Source organism: Adelges cooleyi, unplaced genomic scaffold (assembly GCF_023614345.1).
Source record: "Adelges cooleyi isolate 19-005CV unplaced genomic scaffold, UGA_ACOO_1.1 ACOO_flye_CR_arks_rails_tigmint_CR_PRNA_384, whole genome shotgun sequence".
Taxonomy (NCBI): domain Eukaryota; kingdom Metazoa; phylum Arthropoda; class Insecta; order Hemiptera; family Adelgidae; genus Adelges; species Adelges cooleyi.
Genome location: NW_026096061.1, coordinates 153,286 through 169,500, shown reverse-complemented (window position 1 = coordinate 169,500; position 16,215 = coordinate 153,286). Strand labels below are relative to the sequence as shown.

General features: G+C 32.4%; 1 protein-coding gene across 3 annotated transcripts in view; it reads left to right on the top strand.

The window, feature by feature from the left end:
* LOC126841478 (high affinity cAMP-specific and IBMX-insensitive 3',5'-cyclic phosphodiesterase 8) overlaps positions 1–15,942 on the top strand; it is a 64,863-nt gene extending 48,921 nt beyond the window's left edge. For 2 of the 3 annotated variants that reach the window (XM_050577975.1, XM_050577977.1), the window contains 14 exons: positions 3,677–3,736; positions 4,132–4,189; positions 7,227–7,394; positions 9,853–10,067; positions 10,474–10,592; positions 11,266–11,402; positions 11,554–11,661; positions 11,799–11,992; positions 12,067–12,345; positions 13,112–13,239; positions 13,309–13,460; positions 13,537–13,701; positions 14,102–14,231; positions 14,303–15,942. In XM_050577975.1, the coding sequence (XP_050433932.1) occupies positions 3,677–3,736; positions 4,132–4,189; positions 7,227–7,394; positions 9,853–10,067; positions 10,474–10,592; positions 11,266–11,402; positions 11,554–11,661; positions 11,799–11,992; positions 12,067–12,345; positions 13,112–13,239; positions 13,309–13,460; positions 13,537–13,701; positions 14,102–14,231; positions 14,303–14,466 (2,077 nt within the window). In that variant the 3' untranslated portion in view covers positions 14,467–15,942. The remainder of the gene's footprint in view (positions 1–3,676; positions 3,737–4,131; positions 4,190–7,226; positions 7,395–9,852; positions 10,068–10,473; positions 10,593–11,265; positions 11,403–11,553; positions 11,662–11,798; positions 11,993–12,066; positions 12,346–13,111; positions 13,240–13,308; positions 13,461–13,536; positions 13,702–14,101; positions 14,232–14,302) is intronic. The other variant, XM_050577976.1, reaches the window with a different exon arrangement.
* Positions 15,943–16,215: the final 273 nt, after the last annotated feature.

Here is a 16,215-nt window from a genome sequence, read left to right as displayed (position 1 = left end):
TTCTAAAATAAAACATCACTAATACGAGGGTGAGAGCAATTAAACCACACGGTGGAGACTTGAAAGGTTCAAAAACAATACTTGATGTGTTAAAGAACAAAAGAATTTGGAAGACTTGTTTTAACGAAACCTTATATTAAACATTAAATTGACTATATCTATGTGTATATATTACTTTAAAAATAAAAAACCATATCAAACGTAGGTTTCAAATTATTTTACACAACAATGAACGAGAACAAAAATACCCTTCAAGACATTAGTTTCTTCAAAGAGGGAAAATGTATTTGGGAAAAAATTCTCTTATCGTTATTAGTTGTATTCAAGCCTTTTATTAAACGTCATTCATTTTTATTTAAAACTTCTTTTGTACTCAACGGATAACGCTATTCATTTTATGGATTGAGCGTTTTACCTCTAAACACGGATCTGAGAAGGTGTTATTATTACAATGGTGTATTTTTGTGTCTGAACCGATTTCTTTATAACAAGGCTATTCTATAGATTAGAAACGAGGCGGTCAGATGCCAAACCGATTAACTGCACTTTTTTTCAAATTGCGAATAATAGCATGGTTGAATTAAAAAAGTGTATACTTTTCACAAGCCAAGATAAATAATTCCATAGTTGAATTTTTCACCACTAGAGTGCGCTAAGTACATTGACAATTGTACTTACATACATTGTTTCAAATAACTTTAACTGTCTGTCCTGGACAATTTCATATTTATGTTAATAGTTATTTATTGCATATGTTTATTAGCATCGTCCATCATTAAAGATGTCTTTGAAATAAATAAATAGAAAGCAGAATATTGCTTCTTTAAAAAAAAACCCCAATAACTGCGTTAGAGTGGCTGCTTAGGAGGTTTCTTTCCAGTAAAAATGAATTTTAAAATTCAAACTTTTACTCATAAACTATATTCACAATGTCGTGCATAATTTTGACGGGTATAATGCAAAAACGATAAGTGCTAATCTTTAAAACTTTCCAAAGCTACTTAAAAAAAAATCGAAGCAGACAATAGTTTGGATGTAGTCTTTGTAAACCGTACTACGCTTATAAATAAATTATTTTGTTCATCTTGAGTTTCTTTTTTTTTTTTAAGAAAAACAAAGTGAAAATCATAATATGAAAACACTGAAATACTTCAAAAATTCTTAGGTTGTTAGATTTTGTAATCCACTTACGTTTCACTTGGCTAATTGAATATTTCGATGGGTGCAATATCAACTTGATATCTCTGTGCTCTTCTTCTTATCTTCTATGCTCCCGGCTGTCTACATTCACACGGTACCAGTAATTGAATGGTGTAATTATCATTAGAATACTACAACATGCATTCACGTTTACATTGGATACAGATGTGATGTCCATAGCACAAAATTCTGTTTGCAAAGAAAAAGAAGACTAGCTATCAACTTTTATAATTACTAAACATTTTAATTTCAAAATAAACTATTGGGGTAAAATTTCGATTATCTCATAAAAACATAATTGTTTAATAGCAAAAAAACTAGAGGTAATAGTAATGGAATATTTATTTAGATTTAGACTGTGAAACATGTGCACTAAAAACTTTGCAACATACTTGAGACACCTTTTGAATATAATGTAGCCTAGGTTTTGAAAGTAGTAGTTAATTTTTTCAGTTTTTTTTTACTCAAAACCTTGTCAATAGTTTTGAAAAATCCAAAGAAAAGTTATTATTTAGTTAACACTAATGCTTTTATGTGTCCCGAACATTTTAGTAAGAAAAATAACAAGTATAAAGTTTTAAACAAGTTAAGAGTGCTAATCTAATATTCGAGTTGGACGTGCAATGCTATAAGAATGGTGTTTTTTTTTTTGGTATGTTTTAAGTGCATGAAATAATTTTATTCTAAATATAATTTTGTGAACAGAACTAAGTGTTGTTAATAAGTATAGATTAGTGAAACGTTAAAAATGTAGTTGATCATTACAATACTTGAACCTGACCTGACCTTAACCTAAAGCAACCAAAAGTTCATCAGAGGACTCAGACCGTTAAAATTTAATAACCAAGCACAGGCCATGTAGAGTTTGTTTCAAATTTATTCTAACTTGTTCTAAATGTTTGTTTAGGAATTGTAACGCAAGCGTAATGTTTGTTTGTCCTTTTGAATTCAATTAAACACTTGTAGCTATTTTTTTGTTGTATTTTCCTACACATTTTAAACTTATAGATAAATATTTTAAAAATTTACTTCTACCACCAACGGGGTCGCTAAAATAATAGATGCCAAAATTGTATTAGTAAACCTTGAGCAAACACACCAGCATTGTCAATCCAACCGCAAGTCATAAATCTAATTATTTAAGCCACTTTGTGGCACAGTTGACACACAGTTGTATAGTATTAATAATAACCCATGAGTTATAGAGGGGTCATAATAGGGTATTGTACCAATGTGTGAAAGAGGTCGGTACTTATTTGCTGAAGTCAAAGTAAAATAGAAATCATAAAAAAAAATTGCAATTCAGCCAATGTGATTCAGTGTAGCTGCATGTAAGATATTTTACTTTAAAAAAAAAAAAAAAGTAGACAATTTTATATCGACGAACAAGAATGGCTTTTACACAATTCCAATATAACTTTTACGATTTGCCTGATAAATCTGTTGTAAAAGTTTACAGGAGCAATCCATATATTTTGCATTCGTTAAAAGTTTCATGTAGAAAAAGAATACTTTTGATTTAAAATATATTCAGAAACAAAACACCGAAAGTCACAAAAACAAATATCGCACACAATTCTGTTAGTGGAAATATTTTATTCTGGAGTTGCTACTGCGATGCTACTAGTGTTTCAACATGTATTATCGACTCCTCTCTAAATAAATAACTAATTGTTGTACTGTAATTGCTGGCAGTAATTCACTTTATATACTAAGAAAAAGAACAAAATATATATTGTGAATTGTGTACAAGAGAACCGAAATTAATTTGCCAATCAAAATAATAAAATGAATAATTTGCTCGCTTTTTTGTAGGTTTCCTGATTGAATAAACATTATGTGTAATTCACAGTTCAAAAATTAATTATACAGCAGATTATTAAAATAATTATACGGTTAAATAAATAATCTCAGTTGACCTAACCTAACCTTTGGCCACTGTTAAATATTTCTTTTGTAAAAAAAAACAGTTTTTACTTTTTTCAAACTAGTAAAGTTTTTTTAACTGTAACCACTATTGAAACCGTATAAGAAGGTATTTCTAAATTACTTACCAGATAGCTTTCGATATTAAACAATGTTTTTTTTTGTCTCTAAAACATTTTACAAGAAATCCAACACAAAGCTAAACGGTTTAATATGTTTTTGGTATGTGAACTGAAACAGAGCAAATTTAATTAAAAACTCTACCGAGAGAAACAGCCGAGCAATTTTAAAACATTGTTTCCAATATAGTACTCGTTTGTATATTACTATTATTTAATAATTATTCAGTTTTGACGGTCGACATGAACCAAACCTAACCTGACCAACCTAAGTTTATAGAAGTGAATCCAATGCCTACCTAAGGAGGGCACAAGTCCCGTCCTAAGTTCAATTAATTATAATAATTATGACAAGAATGATACTAATGATTATCTATAAATAATCAATTGTTAAGAAAAAACACAGTAACACCTTATTTTGTTGTCAACAGGTCGTTGCGGTCAATGAAAAGGAACGCTCACGTCGTACTCGTAGCTTTGGTCAGGAAAAGGTAAACTAGACTTTATCTTTTGTACAATACAATTTTGATGTTATACAGGGTGTATCAAAAAGAATGGTGGGGTTTCAAACGGCTGTGTCAGTCATTCAAAATTTGACAACTCCCTCTTTCATTCAAGCCCTACCAGAGCGCTGTAGGTCCAATACTTCACACCTAACCTAACCTGACCTAACCAAACCTAACCTAGCCTAACCAAACCTAACCAAACCTAACCAAACCCAACCAAACCTAACCTTTTTTTTCATGTTACCGCAAACACTAGAGGGAAACCTAACCTAACCTAACCGTTTGAAACCCCACCATTATTTTTTATACACCCTGTATTATATTAGTATATATATATATATGTATATAATACTTACCTGCAATAATATTTTGTGTTGCAGCCTGGTCGAGAGAAATGAAAAAGACGTGACATCAATATTGGCCAGTGGATTTAACAAAGTGAGCATTTCTTTCTTATATATACTATTCTATTCTCTTTAAGCCAACCCAGGCGGGTTTACACCGGTGTAAATTGATTAACGTCAGATTAACACGGTCCAGGCAGGGCTATGTGATCGAGATAATGTCTTGGTACCCATAGCTACTGTTTTGTGTAAGGTTGGGTGTGTTATACCGGTGCACCGCTGTAACATATGAGGACCTTTGGCGACTTCTCTGTGTGTTTTGTGCTCGTATAACAAACTCAAAAGTGTCAGGTATTAGATTTTCCGTATAAAACATTGCAGGCGGCTGTGGTCCTATTGCTGGAGATAAATGCTCCTCTATAGTGGCACGTCGTGTGGTGCTTGTAAAATTGGCGCTTATTACACCACAAAGACCACACCGTCGGCCCCGGATAAACTTTGTTCGTGCACGTTTCACACCGTGAAAGCATAATAAAAGCCAAGATTTATACGCTACAGGGTGTATCCGAACCCGTTAAACCCCTTTTGTACCGAATATAAAAATATAATAATATAAAAACATTTGTCGTTTTTAGGACATGTCGTCAAAAGTTATAAAAACCACTTTATTTCATCTTTTCATCTTTATTTCATCAGCAAACGTTCGCACTTAAAACGATTGATCACGCAAGAATATTATTTTGACATATTTTATGCGAAACTAAAAAAGATCAATATACACTCTATCAATTATTCACTATAGGTAGGTAGGTAGGTAGGCATACTGTCTTTATCGAAAACGTTTCAGCATGTACAAGAAATATCGTTGACAGGTTTATTTCATTCATATTTATTATACATAAAAATCCAACATTTTTCGAAGAAAACATTCAATATTTCCCATGGTTCATTGCAGCACTATTGTATAACCTCTTATGATTAGATTTTTAATTTGGATACACCCTGTATGTCAAAACCACTGCTTTTCTTTAAAACAAATTACATTATTGAGGTTTTTTTAAACTATTAACCTACAATATCTGACTAATTCAGTTGATCAAGATCAATAAGTAACTAAAAAGGTGGTGATGATCCATTATTTTCTAGTAATGTTCAGCCAGGGGTGCCTTAAAAAAACACTTTCATCTGGTTCGCCATGTATCTGTAATTTGTTCAAATTATATTATGTTAGTTGGTTTTACTTAAAACATTATTAGTTTATAGAAATTTGACAGGGCTGTGAAATTCTATTGAAAAGTGTTGGTAAATAGTTTTCTAGTAATGCTAATATGTATATATTCAATTTGTGTGGTAAGATGACAAAAGCTGATACATTTTGTCAATTTTGGAATGCGTTTACTGTTCATAACGAGTATTCTTCCAGAAAATCTATTAGAGTTTTAATGAGTTTCAAAAGTATTATAAATTATTATCGAATTCTTTGCATTTCCACGAAACAACTTTGGCTTAGCATATAATGTAAAACATATTTGTTGAAATTCATTTTTTAAAACTTAACACTGTCATCTATTGAAAATTAGTTGACCACTTTTATATTAGTTCATACAACCCTCGACAAGGATATTGTCTTCATCGGTATTACCGTTGCAATATTACCGGATTAATAATGTTTAGTGGTATAGTAAAAAAAAAAAAGACTTAAGTTTTTAATAAAACTACCTCTTGTGAAATTTACAATTGAAACTTTAACTTTTAGTTTGGATATTATAAATCTGGAAATTGAGATGATACTAGTTTTACAATACAAGTTAAGTTAGTTTAAGTATTAATATATAATATAATTTTTTTTTTTTGCGGATAAGATAATTATTTTATTCCAAAAGTCCTGCTCGGTCTTATATTATATCTCAAAGACATAATATTGTAACATGATGAAATATTATATTATATGGGCCCATAACCTGATGAAATATTATATAACATACTTGAAGAATATAAAAATGAACAGTGTTATTAAAAATGCATGGCAAGATGTGTACTAAAAACGGATGTTGATTAAATTATGAAATGGTTTAACATATCTATTAAATATTTATTGACATCAAATATAATTAATGGATGGCGAACAAATGGAAGGACGGGCTTAGGGTAAATTTAATTTGAGCTTAAGTAAAACGATTAAACCGTGATAGGTTTATATCCAATACACTTCAATCCCCTTTTGGGTCTTTTATAACTTGATTAAATTAAAACGAAATAGCCGAAAGTTAATTACTTTTAGATTAAAAATTTAGCAGCGCAAATTATCGTGGTATGTTAATTATCAAATTTTCCATATATAAAGTTATTATTATGAATTGTTAAGAACTTGAAAAGATTAAATGGAATTTTATTAAAAGATCACAAGCATCGTTTTGCTTGCCATAGTCCAATAAATAATTGATGCAAAAAAAAGAAGTAAAGAGAGTTTTAAATGCATAAAAAATTGTATAAATATTTATTAATTTTGTAAATACTGTAAGTGTCGACTTATTAACTTTTCAGTCAGTGTATTATAATTGATTGTACATACACCTATATTTGTGTTCATTTATCATCTATACCACTGTACACGCTTTATATGTTCCACTATGATCAATTGTTTATGAAAACAATAATGTTAGGAGTAAAAAAAAATAATTACTAAGTTTTACCAAGAGTGATGATGGAGTGGAAGTATGGTTTGCAACGTCAGTTGACACTTGACAAGTTATAAATCTTGGTATCCATTTGTAAATAAGGATTTTGTGCATAAACCTAATTGTTGAGATGACAAATAAACGTTGTCAGTCAATTCTAATAATCTCAATAAAAAGGATTTATTAATGATTTTAGAGGAACAAAAAAAAAAAAAAGGGAAATTACCCACAAATTAAAACTTACAACTCCAAGTAATTTTCTTAAGTGTCTTACCAAATCGATTTTAATTTTTTTGTTTAAAAGTTTAACATCATCTCTTGGGGGAACTAAAATGCTGAGGATGAGGGAAATGTTCTATATATTTTAAGATGGCGTTACACAACAAAGTTATAACTAATTAAAAATGTAAAATATTTTTTGCTTACTATTTTTTGATTTTTTCACTGTTCTAGATCATTGTGGAAACGTACAATAAAAATTTGTGGATCAAGGAGTTACAACAGCTGGAAAGGGAGGACATGGCCGTCCGATCCATGTTGGCTCAGCAGGACGCAGTCTTAGCGGCTATGGACAAAACCAAAGACCTAGTCATTATTACTGACCTCAAGCACAACATACAAGTAAATTTATCAGCTGTTCTCGCCCTTTAAACTGGTCGCAATAGATAAGATATTATGAAGCAAGCGAAAAGACGAGATGCAGTGTGACCAAAACAACGAAATTACATTTCCCTAGGAAAAATATTTACACTTAATAGTTTCACTTAACCTAACCTAACCTATAATGGAGAGAGAGAGAGATGGAAAGACTTGTTGAAGGCAGCAATGGACCGGTAAGCTGAGAAGAAAAAGAAGTTTGATCCTACATACTTGAAAAGGGTGATACTGTGCAGTGTTTAACAACTTATGAAATAAAGTGTTTATTTTTTATATGAAGTGGTCACACTGTCGCTCGCCTTCTTGATTACTTTGTTGCTGTGTACAAGGTATTATACAGGGTGTATCAAAAATAACGGTGGGGTTTCAAACGGCTGTAGGTTGTGAAGTATTGGACCTACAGCCGTTTGAAACCCCACTATTCTTTTTGATACACCCTTGTATGATGTGGTAAAGGTTAGGCAGGCAATTTTATTTCTTGTACGCCGTTCGGTATAGACTATTTTTGAGTGTAAGACACGTTGAAAGAATTTACCAGTTTGCCACAGCTGTTATTCGACCGTGATGTTTACTCGGACGATTCCGCAATGGTCGGGTGGTTTTGTTTGTATTGCTCTCGATGTCGATGCAAAACGACCACTCGGCTTAAAAGACAAACAAAATTTTCTCCAATTGTTGCGCCAAACTTTTGTCAACACAATATAATATACGTGCACACACAGTCGGGCAATGCTTTTGTAAGTTTCAATTAGTGTTTTTCATAAGAAACCCCCGTAGGCGGGTAGGTATAGGGTATTAGCTAGTAAAAGGACATAAAATAATGTTATGTTCCAAAGTGAACTTGGGATTTCCTGTGTTGCAGTGCTACGGTTTTTACGACACTACAGCTCAATAAATAAAATAAATAAAGTGTTCTTGGTAAACGTTTAACAGCTGAACCGAGTTTTTCCATTTTTTTATGTACAGTCAGAAGTTGTTCCGTCACAATTAAACCCTCCGGTGTACATATTTAAAAATAATTTTAAACAACCCTTAACTACAATTATTCAGGTTTTTATCATAAGAAAACGCATAGGTACACCCAAAACATTCAAATCACTGCTGGCAACATAAAATGACCCCAAAAAAAGTATTACTAATAAGATGAAGTACCTGAAAAGTATACCTAAATATATTTTTACTTATTTTTTCAATTTGTTTAACCGTACCAAAACTACTATAACAAAACAATAGATGTTGAATGCATCAAAACGATTGCAACTGTTTCCGAGTAGTTTATTATTTAAAATTAACATATTTTGTTGCCCACTAAAGTGTATGATATAATATTTTATTTTCCTATAAGTAACTAATAAATAAAAAATATTCTAACGCAGCCGCATATAGGTAACAAAGACATTAAAAGGGCTAATCAATATAATGCCTATATTATATGTATACCTATACATCTACCTATATTTTTCACTGTTTGTCGAGTTTAATTTATTTAATAAACTTTTATTAAGGTTTTTATGAACGCCTCGAATGATTTTTACGCCCAGTGGAAACGTCAGCGTATTGTTTCCTATTGTTTATGTATAGTTTTATGAATGCACATGAAATTAAAACATAAATTATAGTTTTAATACAGTTAATAAACAAATTTAAATAAAATTTCACCGAGAACATTCAACTCGGCGGAATGGCGCATTATGTTAATTCGAATGTAATTAAAAGAGTATGAAACGTGTGGCGTCCAATTCCACAGTTGACCATTTATCCGTCAAGTACTCTGGCCACTTTGTGAAAAATAATTAAAAATATAATATTTAAATTAACTGATAAAAAAAATTCAATATTAAGTCTAACTTTGCTTGTATTTTTAACTAAATATTAGTTTTAAACTAAATTTGAACGCTGATGAGCAATTTCAATCGAGGGAAAATATTCATTATGCATTACACAAAACAATAATGGCTTACATAAAATATGCATATTTTAATATCTCACTTTGTTGATAATTATTACTATACACATAGACCAGGCATTGTGTGTAAAAACCAGTACTGAAAGTGGCCATTAAACAAAAGAAAATATGCAAATTTTACTGTAATTTATCGATTGAGAAAATAATAAATAATTTACATTTTAATGACTGGGCATTGACTAGTGTAGATGGGAAATATATACATAATATATTAACAATTCACCTTGTTGGATTCAAATTGGTTTGCAAGAAGTTTTTGTCGAGTTGGAGCGAAAACACAGACAGTTTCCGATATTTTCTTAATGTACTGAGCTGCAAGATAACGTTAAAACATGAATAAATTAATTACTTTAGCGCTTTTAATCGTGTACCCGCCCGGACCGATACACCGCAATTTCGATATTAATTACTCAGGTAACTTACTTATATGATATTATTTTTTACCCTCTATGACAGTACATGAACAAGTCGGGTACGTCCATCCTGGGCTACGGCGCTGAGGACATGCTGAACAAACCGTTGCCACTGTTCCATCAGCTCGGTGAAATCGATCAGATAACCAAGAAGCTGGAGAAGAACATCGAGTGGGAAGGCAAAGTGTCGTGGAAGTGCAAAAACGGCGAACACGTCTACCTCCAGTGCCGAGCATTCCCGTTCAGAGCATTTGGGAAGTAAGCTATCTTCAAAAACATAAAGTTCTACTAGCCTTAATTTGCAGTAAAAACTAATAAATACCCAATTGGTTTCAATCATAAGCAATCATAGTATAACTGTTACAATGTTTCACCGTTCGATTCAAGTCCTAGAAGTGTGTTTTATTTGTACTATACTTGTAAAAACGTGTACTTACATTTGCCGGCTGTATTGTTTGATTTGGTTTTATATGAATGAACCAACACATTTACAGGCAGCAAACTAAACAAACGACGGAGCTGTTATTGTAACGTATATTTTTATGTTATTTCAAATACATTATGTGTTTCCCACGGACCATAATGGAAACAACAACCCAATAATGTGTACTCGCATGTTTCGTTTTTAAAATTGGTTTAACAATAATGGCTTGTACACTTTCAGAGAGACTACGAATTATGTATACGTCCAAGAAACCATAGGCGACGGTCACGGATATCCCAGAGGAAGTGTACCGTCCATTCGCAAAGGATCATACGATCTTAAATCTATCAACAGCGATGGTAAGACGAAATATTAGATATTTCATTTGCTATTTTATTGATAGTAAAAAAAAATACACACCTGTCTATAAGAAATATAACCAAAAATATGTAATAAATAATTAAAACGTGATATTCCAGTTTAGGTCAATACGGATATTAATTTACATTTTATTCGATAAAAGCAGCTATCTGTGTGCGGTTATCTTAAATGTTGTCTTATGACGTGGAGTTCAAACGTCATTGGTCTTCATACTTTTTCTTAAAGGGGGGGGGGGAGGTGTTACTGTGTGAAAATATTAATTTATCTAATCTATAGGTCAAAAAAAAAAAGCTCTAATCTTCCCTACTTGAATAAGTCAGTATTTTTAGTGCATCTTCTTTTAGGGTTCCCGTTTTAGGCGGTTAAGCTTGAAAAACTAGATTTAAGATACACCTAATCCATGTGTACCTAAAACACATGAAATAAAACATTTTCAAAAATGTCTACCTCTAACAAAGAGCGCAGCCAAAAAAACTCAGCAAATGCGATCTTAAAAATCCCAAAAGTTGTTCTGATTAATTTCAATGGTTAATCGATGTCAGTGTGATTTGTTTAGGCCCACATCAGACTTGATAACTTTTTTAATCATTTTTTTTTTTTAGTTTTACTCGTGTTGTTTTAAAATATTATGTTTGTACGTTTTAACGGTAGGCGCTCAGTCAGCTAGAAGACAAAGTTTGGCCAAACTTCACAACTTGCCTCTAGAAGCACCCATCACCAAAGTGATATCGTTGATTTGTGCGGCCCAAGAGAATTCCAGCGATCAAGTGGTACAGATCCTCGACAAAGTGAGTAGAGAACTAGACTGTATTTGCTGAAATACATACGTTATCATGCTTACATGGATCATCTAGTATAGGATATACCATTAACAGCTCATTTGGGTTACTGTGAATCCATTTAAAATTTCATTATATTTACAAAACCGGTGTGTCTTAGGTCGTAGACATTTTGCGAGTCACCGAACTTTACTCGTCTCACCTGAAAACAGAAAACATTAAGTACGATGATCCTGTTACTTCGGACTTGATCGGCGCTCTAATCACGGTATACTATACTTAGACTTACTTACCCTGTACGTCACCTTTGCTAACTTCAAATCGGTTTTCCGTTTACACACTCCTCCAATCGTCTATTTTCCTCTCATTCGGTGTTCTCTCGCACTAATGTTCCACAATTTGCAGCAAGGTCCTATGCACGTGACGTCCACTAGAAGGAGCTCCAACGATTCGGCCACGGTCAAGCACCAACCGTACGGGTTGAGCCTGGCCAAGACAAACTTCATGTCTAGCGTAACGCCTCAAATCAAAGAGCTTTTAGACATGTCTCTGTATTGGGATTTCAACATTTTCAAACTCGAAGAACTTACCATGAAAAGGTACGTGCCACAGCGACGGTGTTGTATCTTTATTGTCACCGCAGGACATTTAAACTCATTTAAATGCATTCTAGGCCGTTGGTGCATTTGGGAATGAATTTACTCACACACTTTGAAGTGCACAAGACGTTGGGCTGTGACGAACGCGTTCTGCAAGGGTGGTTAACTGTGGTCGAGGGACACTATCATTCCAAGAACACTTACCACAATTCTACACACGCCGCGGACGTGCTTCAAGCGACTGCTATGTTCTTGGAGAAGGATCGCATTAAACGACTATTGGATCAATTGGACCAGGCTTGCTGTCTGATCGCCGCCATCACTCACGATATAGATCATCCTGGTAAATCGAGGTGAGACCAACGTGTGCCGAACTATCGTACCCTTTTTTGTCCCGTCATACTTAACCAAAATCAATAAAGCTGGTACAGTCTTAAAGGTTCTGACCAATCGCTTACAATTGCGCAAAGCTCGCTTCACATAACCGAGGTTTAGATTTGCCTGGTTGGTCTTCTCTTTATAACATGCTAAGCTATATATATCAATTCGACCTATTTTCTCTACTGGTCCACTATTCTAGAATAATATATTATACACAGCTATACGATTTAAACGAGGCCAAAAGGCAACATAAATTCGATTCAAAATTGTACACATTCTTTTATATAAGCTCGTTTAAAAATAACTATTCTACTGTGCACAATTATTATTGTTAAGTAACTCGCTAAGTATTAGACCAACTAACTAGATAGCTGACCTCTGTGCACATATTATATAAGCTAAATATGTGTGTTGGTAAAATATCTCGAACCGACTGGAATGTTAGATTCTTACCTTTTCCATCAACGTGTGTTCGTATTATGCAACACACGAGTTGTATTATATAGTGGACATACTACTATAGTTAACACCGGGAGGAGGTCTTCGTGATGTGAAAAATATTATAAAGAGTCAATTTGAAATAGTTGTTGTTACAGTTGGACGGATAACCGGAATACCAATAAATTGTGAAAGGATCTCTGTAAAATAAAATCCAGCCAATTAACTCATTGAACAGCAACAATGTAACATTTTTTACATCATAATTTACCTCATAAAGCACATTTTTTTTTTTTGTAGCGCTTTTTTGTGCAATTCCCAAAACGATTTGGCCCTCTTGTACAACGACATAAGCGTCTTGGAATCGCATCATGCCGCCCTCACGTTCAAACTCACCATCAAAGACGATCGGGTGAACATTTTCAAAGGTAGTATTCTCAATTAGATTTTAGAATTTCTTATTAAAATATGTGCATTTTTTTTTTTTTTTTTTGAAGGTCTAGAAAAGGATACTTACAAAGTGGTCAGACAGAATATTATCGATATGATATTAGCCACTGAAATGACTAAACACTTTGAGCACTTGGCCAAGTTTGTCAGTGTCTGTAACAAACCTTCGCAACAGGACGATGCGACAGCCGACGGTTTAGTAAGTTTTACCGCCAAATTAAAGACTACAAATTATTAAAACTAACACTGGCGTTGTATTGCGTTGTATTCTCTAGTCTCCAAGTGAAGTCGGTCCGGAAATGGTGACTCCGACCAGCGCAGAAGAAGTGAATCTAGTTAAAAGGATGTTGATTAAATGTGCAGACGTTTCGAATCCGACCAGACCGTTAAAACAGTGCGTGGAATGGGCTAAACGCATTGCCGAAGAATATTTCAATCAGGTCTTGCTTTGAGTTTTCAAAATAAGCTCTTTCCAATTTCAATAGATAGTTGATAATATTATACAGGGTGTCTGAAAATGAATGGTGGGGTTTCAAACGGCAGTAGGTTGTGAAGTATTGGACCTACAGCGCTCTGGTAGGGCTTGAATGAAAGAGGGAGTTGTCAAGTTTCGAATGATTGCTACTATTTGTCTCTGACAAACGGGAAAGTGGAGAGACATCTAGTGGCTGTCATTCTAAACTTGATAACTCCCTCTTTCATTCAAGCCCTACCAGAGCACTGTAGGTCCAATACTTCACAAACTACAGCCGTTTGAAAGTTATCGAGATTATCTTTCCACCTAGTTTTCTTTATCCTGAATTTATCTTGCTGCTTCTACAACTAAATTTTTTTGCATAGACTGACGAAGAAAAAATCAACCATCTGCCCGTCGTGATGCCAATGTTTGACAGAGCCACTTGTTCCATACCGAAGTCGCAAATAGGATTTATGGATTACATCATAAACGATATGTTTGAAACTTGGGACTGTTAGTATTTTAATAAAATGCCAAATTTTTCAGACTCTGATTGTCGCAATAACGCTTATACTGTTTCACAGCGTTCATAGACATGCCGGAGATGTTGTACTACATGCGGACCAATTATCAATATTGGAAAGACTTGGAAGAAAAAGGCACCATCAGCACCAGCGAAGTGTGCAAAACGTCTTTACCGCACATAACGCTGCCCAAAATTCCGGAAACCAACGGCAACAGTAATTGAGAACATCATGTCAATGTACTACAGTCTACAATATTGTATTCTTATCTTATTGTATATATTGACTTCAGTATTTCGAGACACTCATCTCTCCTATGTTACAGCGAAACGGATCGTTAGGGCACAAATATATAATATATATATATATATAATTATTATCCTGAAATTTGTATATTAAAATAGTATATATCATATTGCCCTGTCAAATGTGTACCAAACAATGCCAAGTATTGAAAATTTGTGTTTAGTTTCTTCGAGTGTTATACTACTACTACTTATATAATATATATATATACATATAAATAGGTTTAATAAAATTTACATTATTAAATATCATTAAATTACAAAACCTTTTACTTAAGTGGTATATTAATTATTATCATAAGGTTGTGCGTCTTGAAGATAATAATATCATAATATTACTTATACTTAATTTTAATATCACTTAAATGCATTATAATATTATTATTATTATTATTATTAAAACGCGGTAAACGTCATCATACTTGTTACCATTAGGTTTATGTACCATATTACACTAAAAGTGTGTTTTATTTATTAAATTATTTATCTAATATTATCGTTTTATGTGTAAAAATAGAGCACAAGACCCTTCTTCTGCCGGGCCATTGGACATATACCTCTGTTGACAATTATTACTCTTATTATTAGGTATTATTATCATTACTATTATAATAATTAGTAATTAGTTGTACCTTGAAAAAATACCCTTTGCCGTGGCGATACAATTTAATATGTCATATTGATACATCTGCTAAGGGTCTAGTTATCCGTGCAATGTGATTGCCTATCCAACCCCTCGAATTACTACATAACATTACCTACTTTATAATTTATAATATTGGCATTCGGTACCCCGTCGAATGTTTATCGATACTACTTGAGACTTTGTTTTATTAGTTTTAATTTAAAAAAAATCGTGCAATTTTAGTGTACTACTTATAACTTATTGCTATATAATATGCAATGAGCATATCTTGAGCATATCTTAAGAATAAAAATCCCCAAAAATTCGGTTATACGCCCAGTTGGATAACTTTTGACAATATTACAACCTATACAACTTGTACAAATTAAATTTATTCTTAATTTTAGCATGATTTTTGTTATTGTATTATTATTGTACTACTCCATTGGACCGTGGTGCCGCCTTAATGTTGTATTGCAGAAATATAATTTATTATTTTATTATTCTATTTTTAGTTCATTATTTGTTTTTATACTTGTTTTTTTACTTTAAATTTATACATTTAATGACTTTGTATATATATATATATATATCTATACCTGTATTCATAATGCTTATTAATATTTTTACCTAAGCTACCCCTTAGGCTACTTCTGAATGGTCGCCATAATATTTTTAACTATATTAATTATTATATTTAAACGAGCAAAATAAAAATGTATAACAGTATATTATTATAATATTAATAATTCAATATAAAATCAGATTATTCGATTATACTCTTATGTAAATTGTTATTATTCATTAGGTACATTACCTATAATATATCTGTACTTAACGTTAAGTCGAATAATTATGTAATGAAATATATATATATATATATATTTGTGTTGTACAAACAACTGAAAATACATTTTACCATTTTCAAGCGTTCTATGTTTTAATAATTCCACTAGGTGTATATTTATGGTCTAAGACAAATAACCAGCTGTCAAGTCTGGTGTGCATATTTATACACTATCAGGAATGGCTTGTCTTAGAGC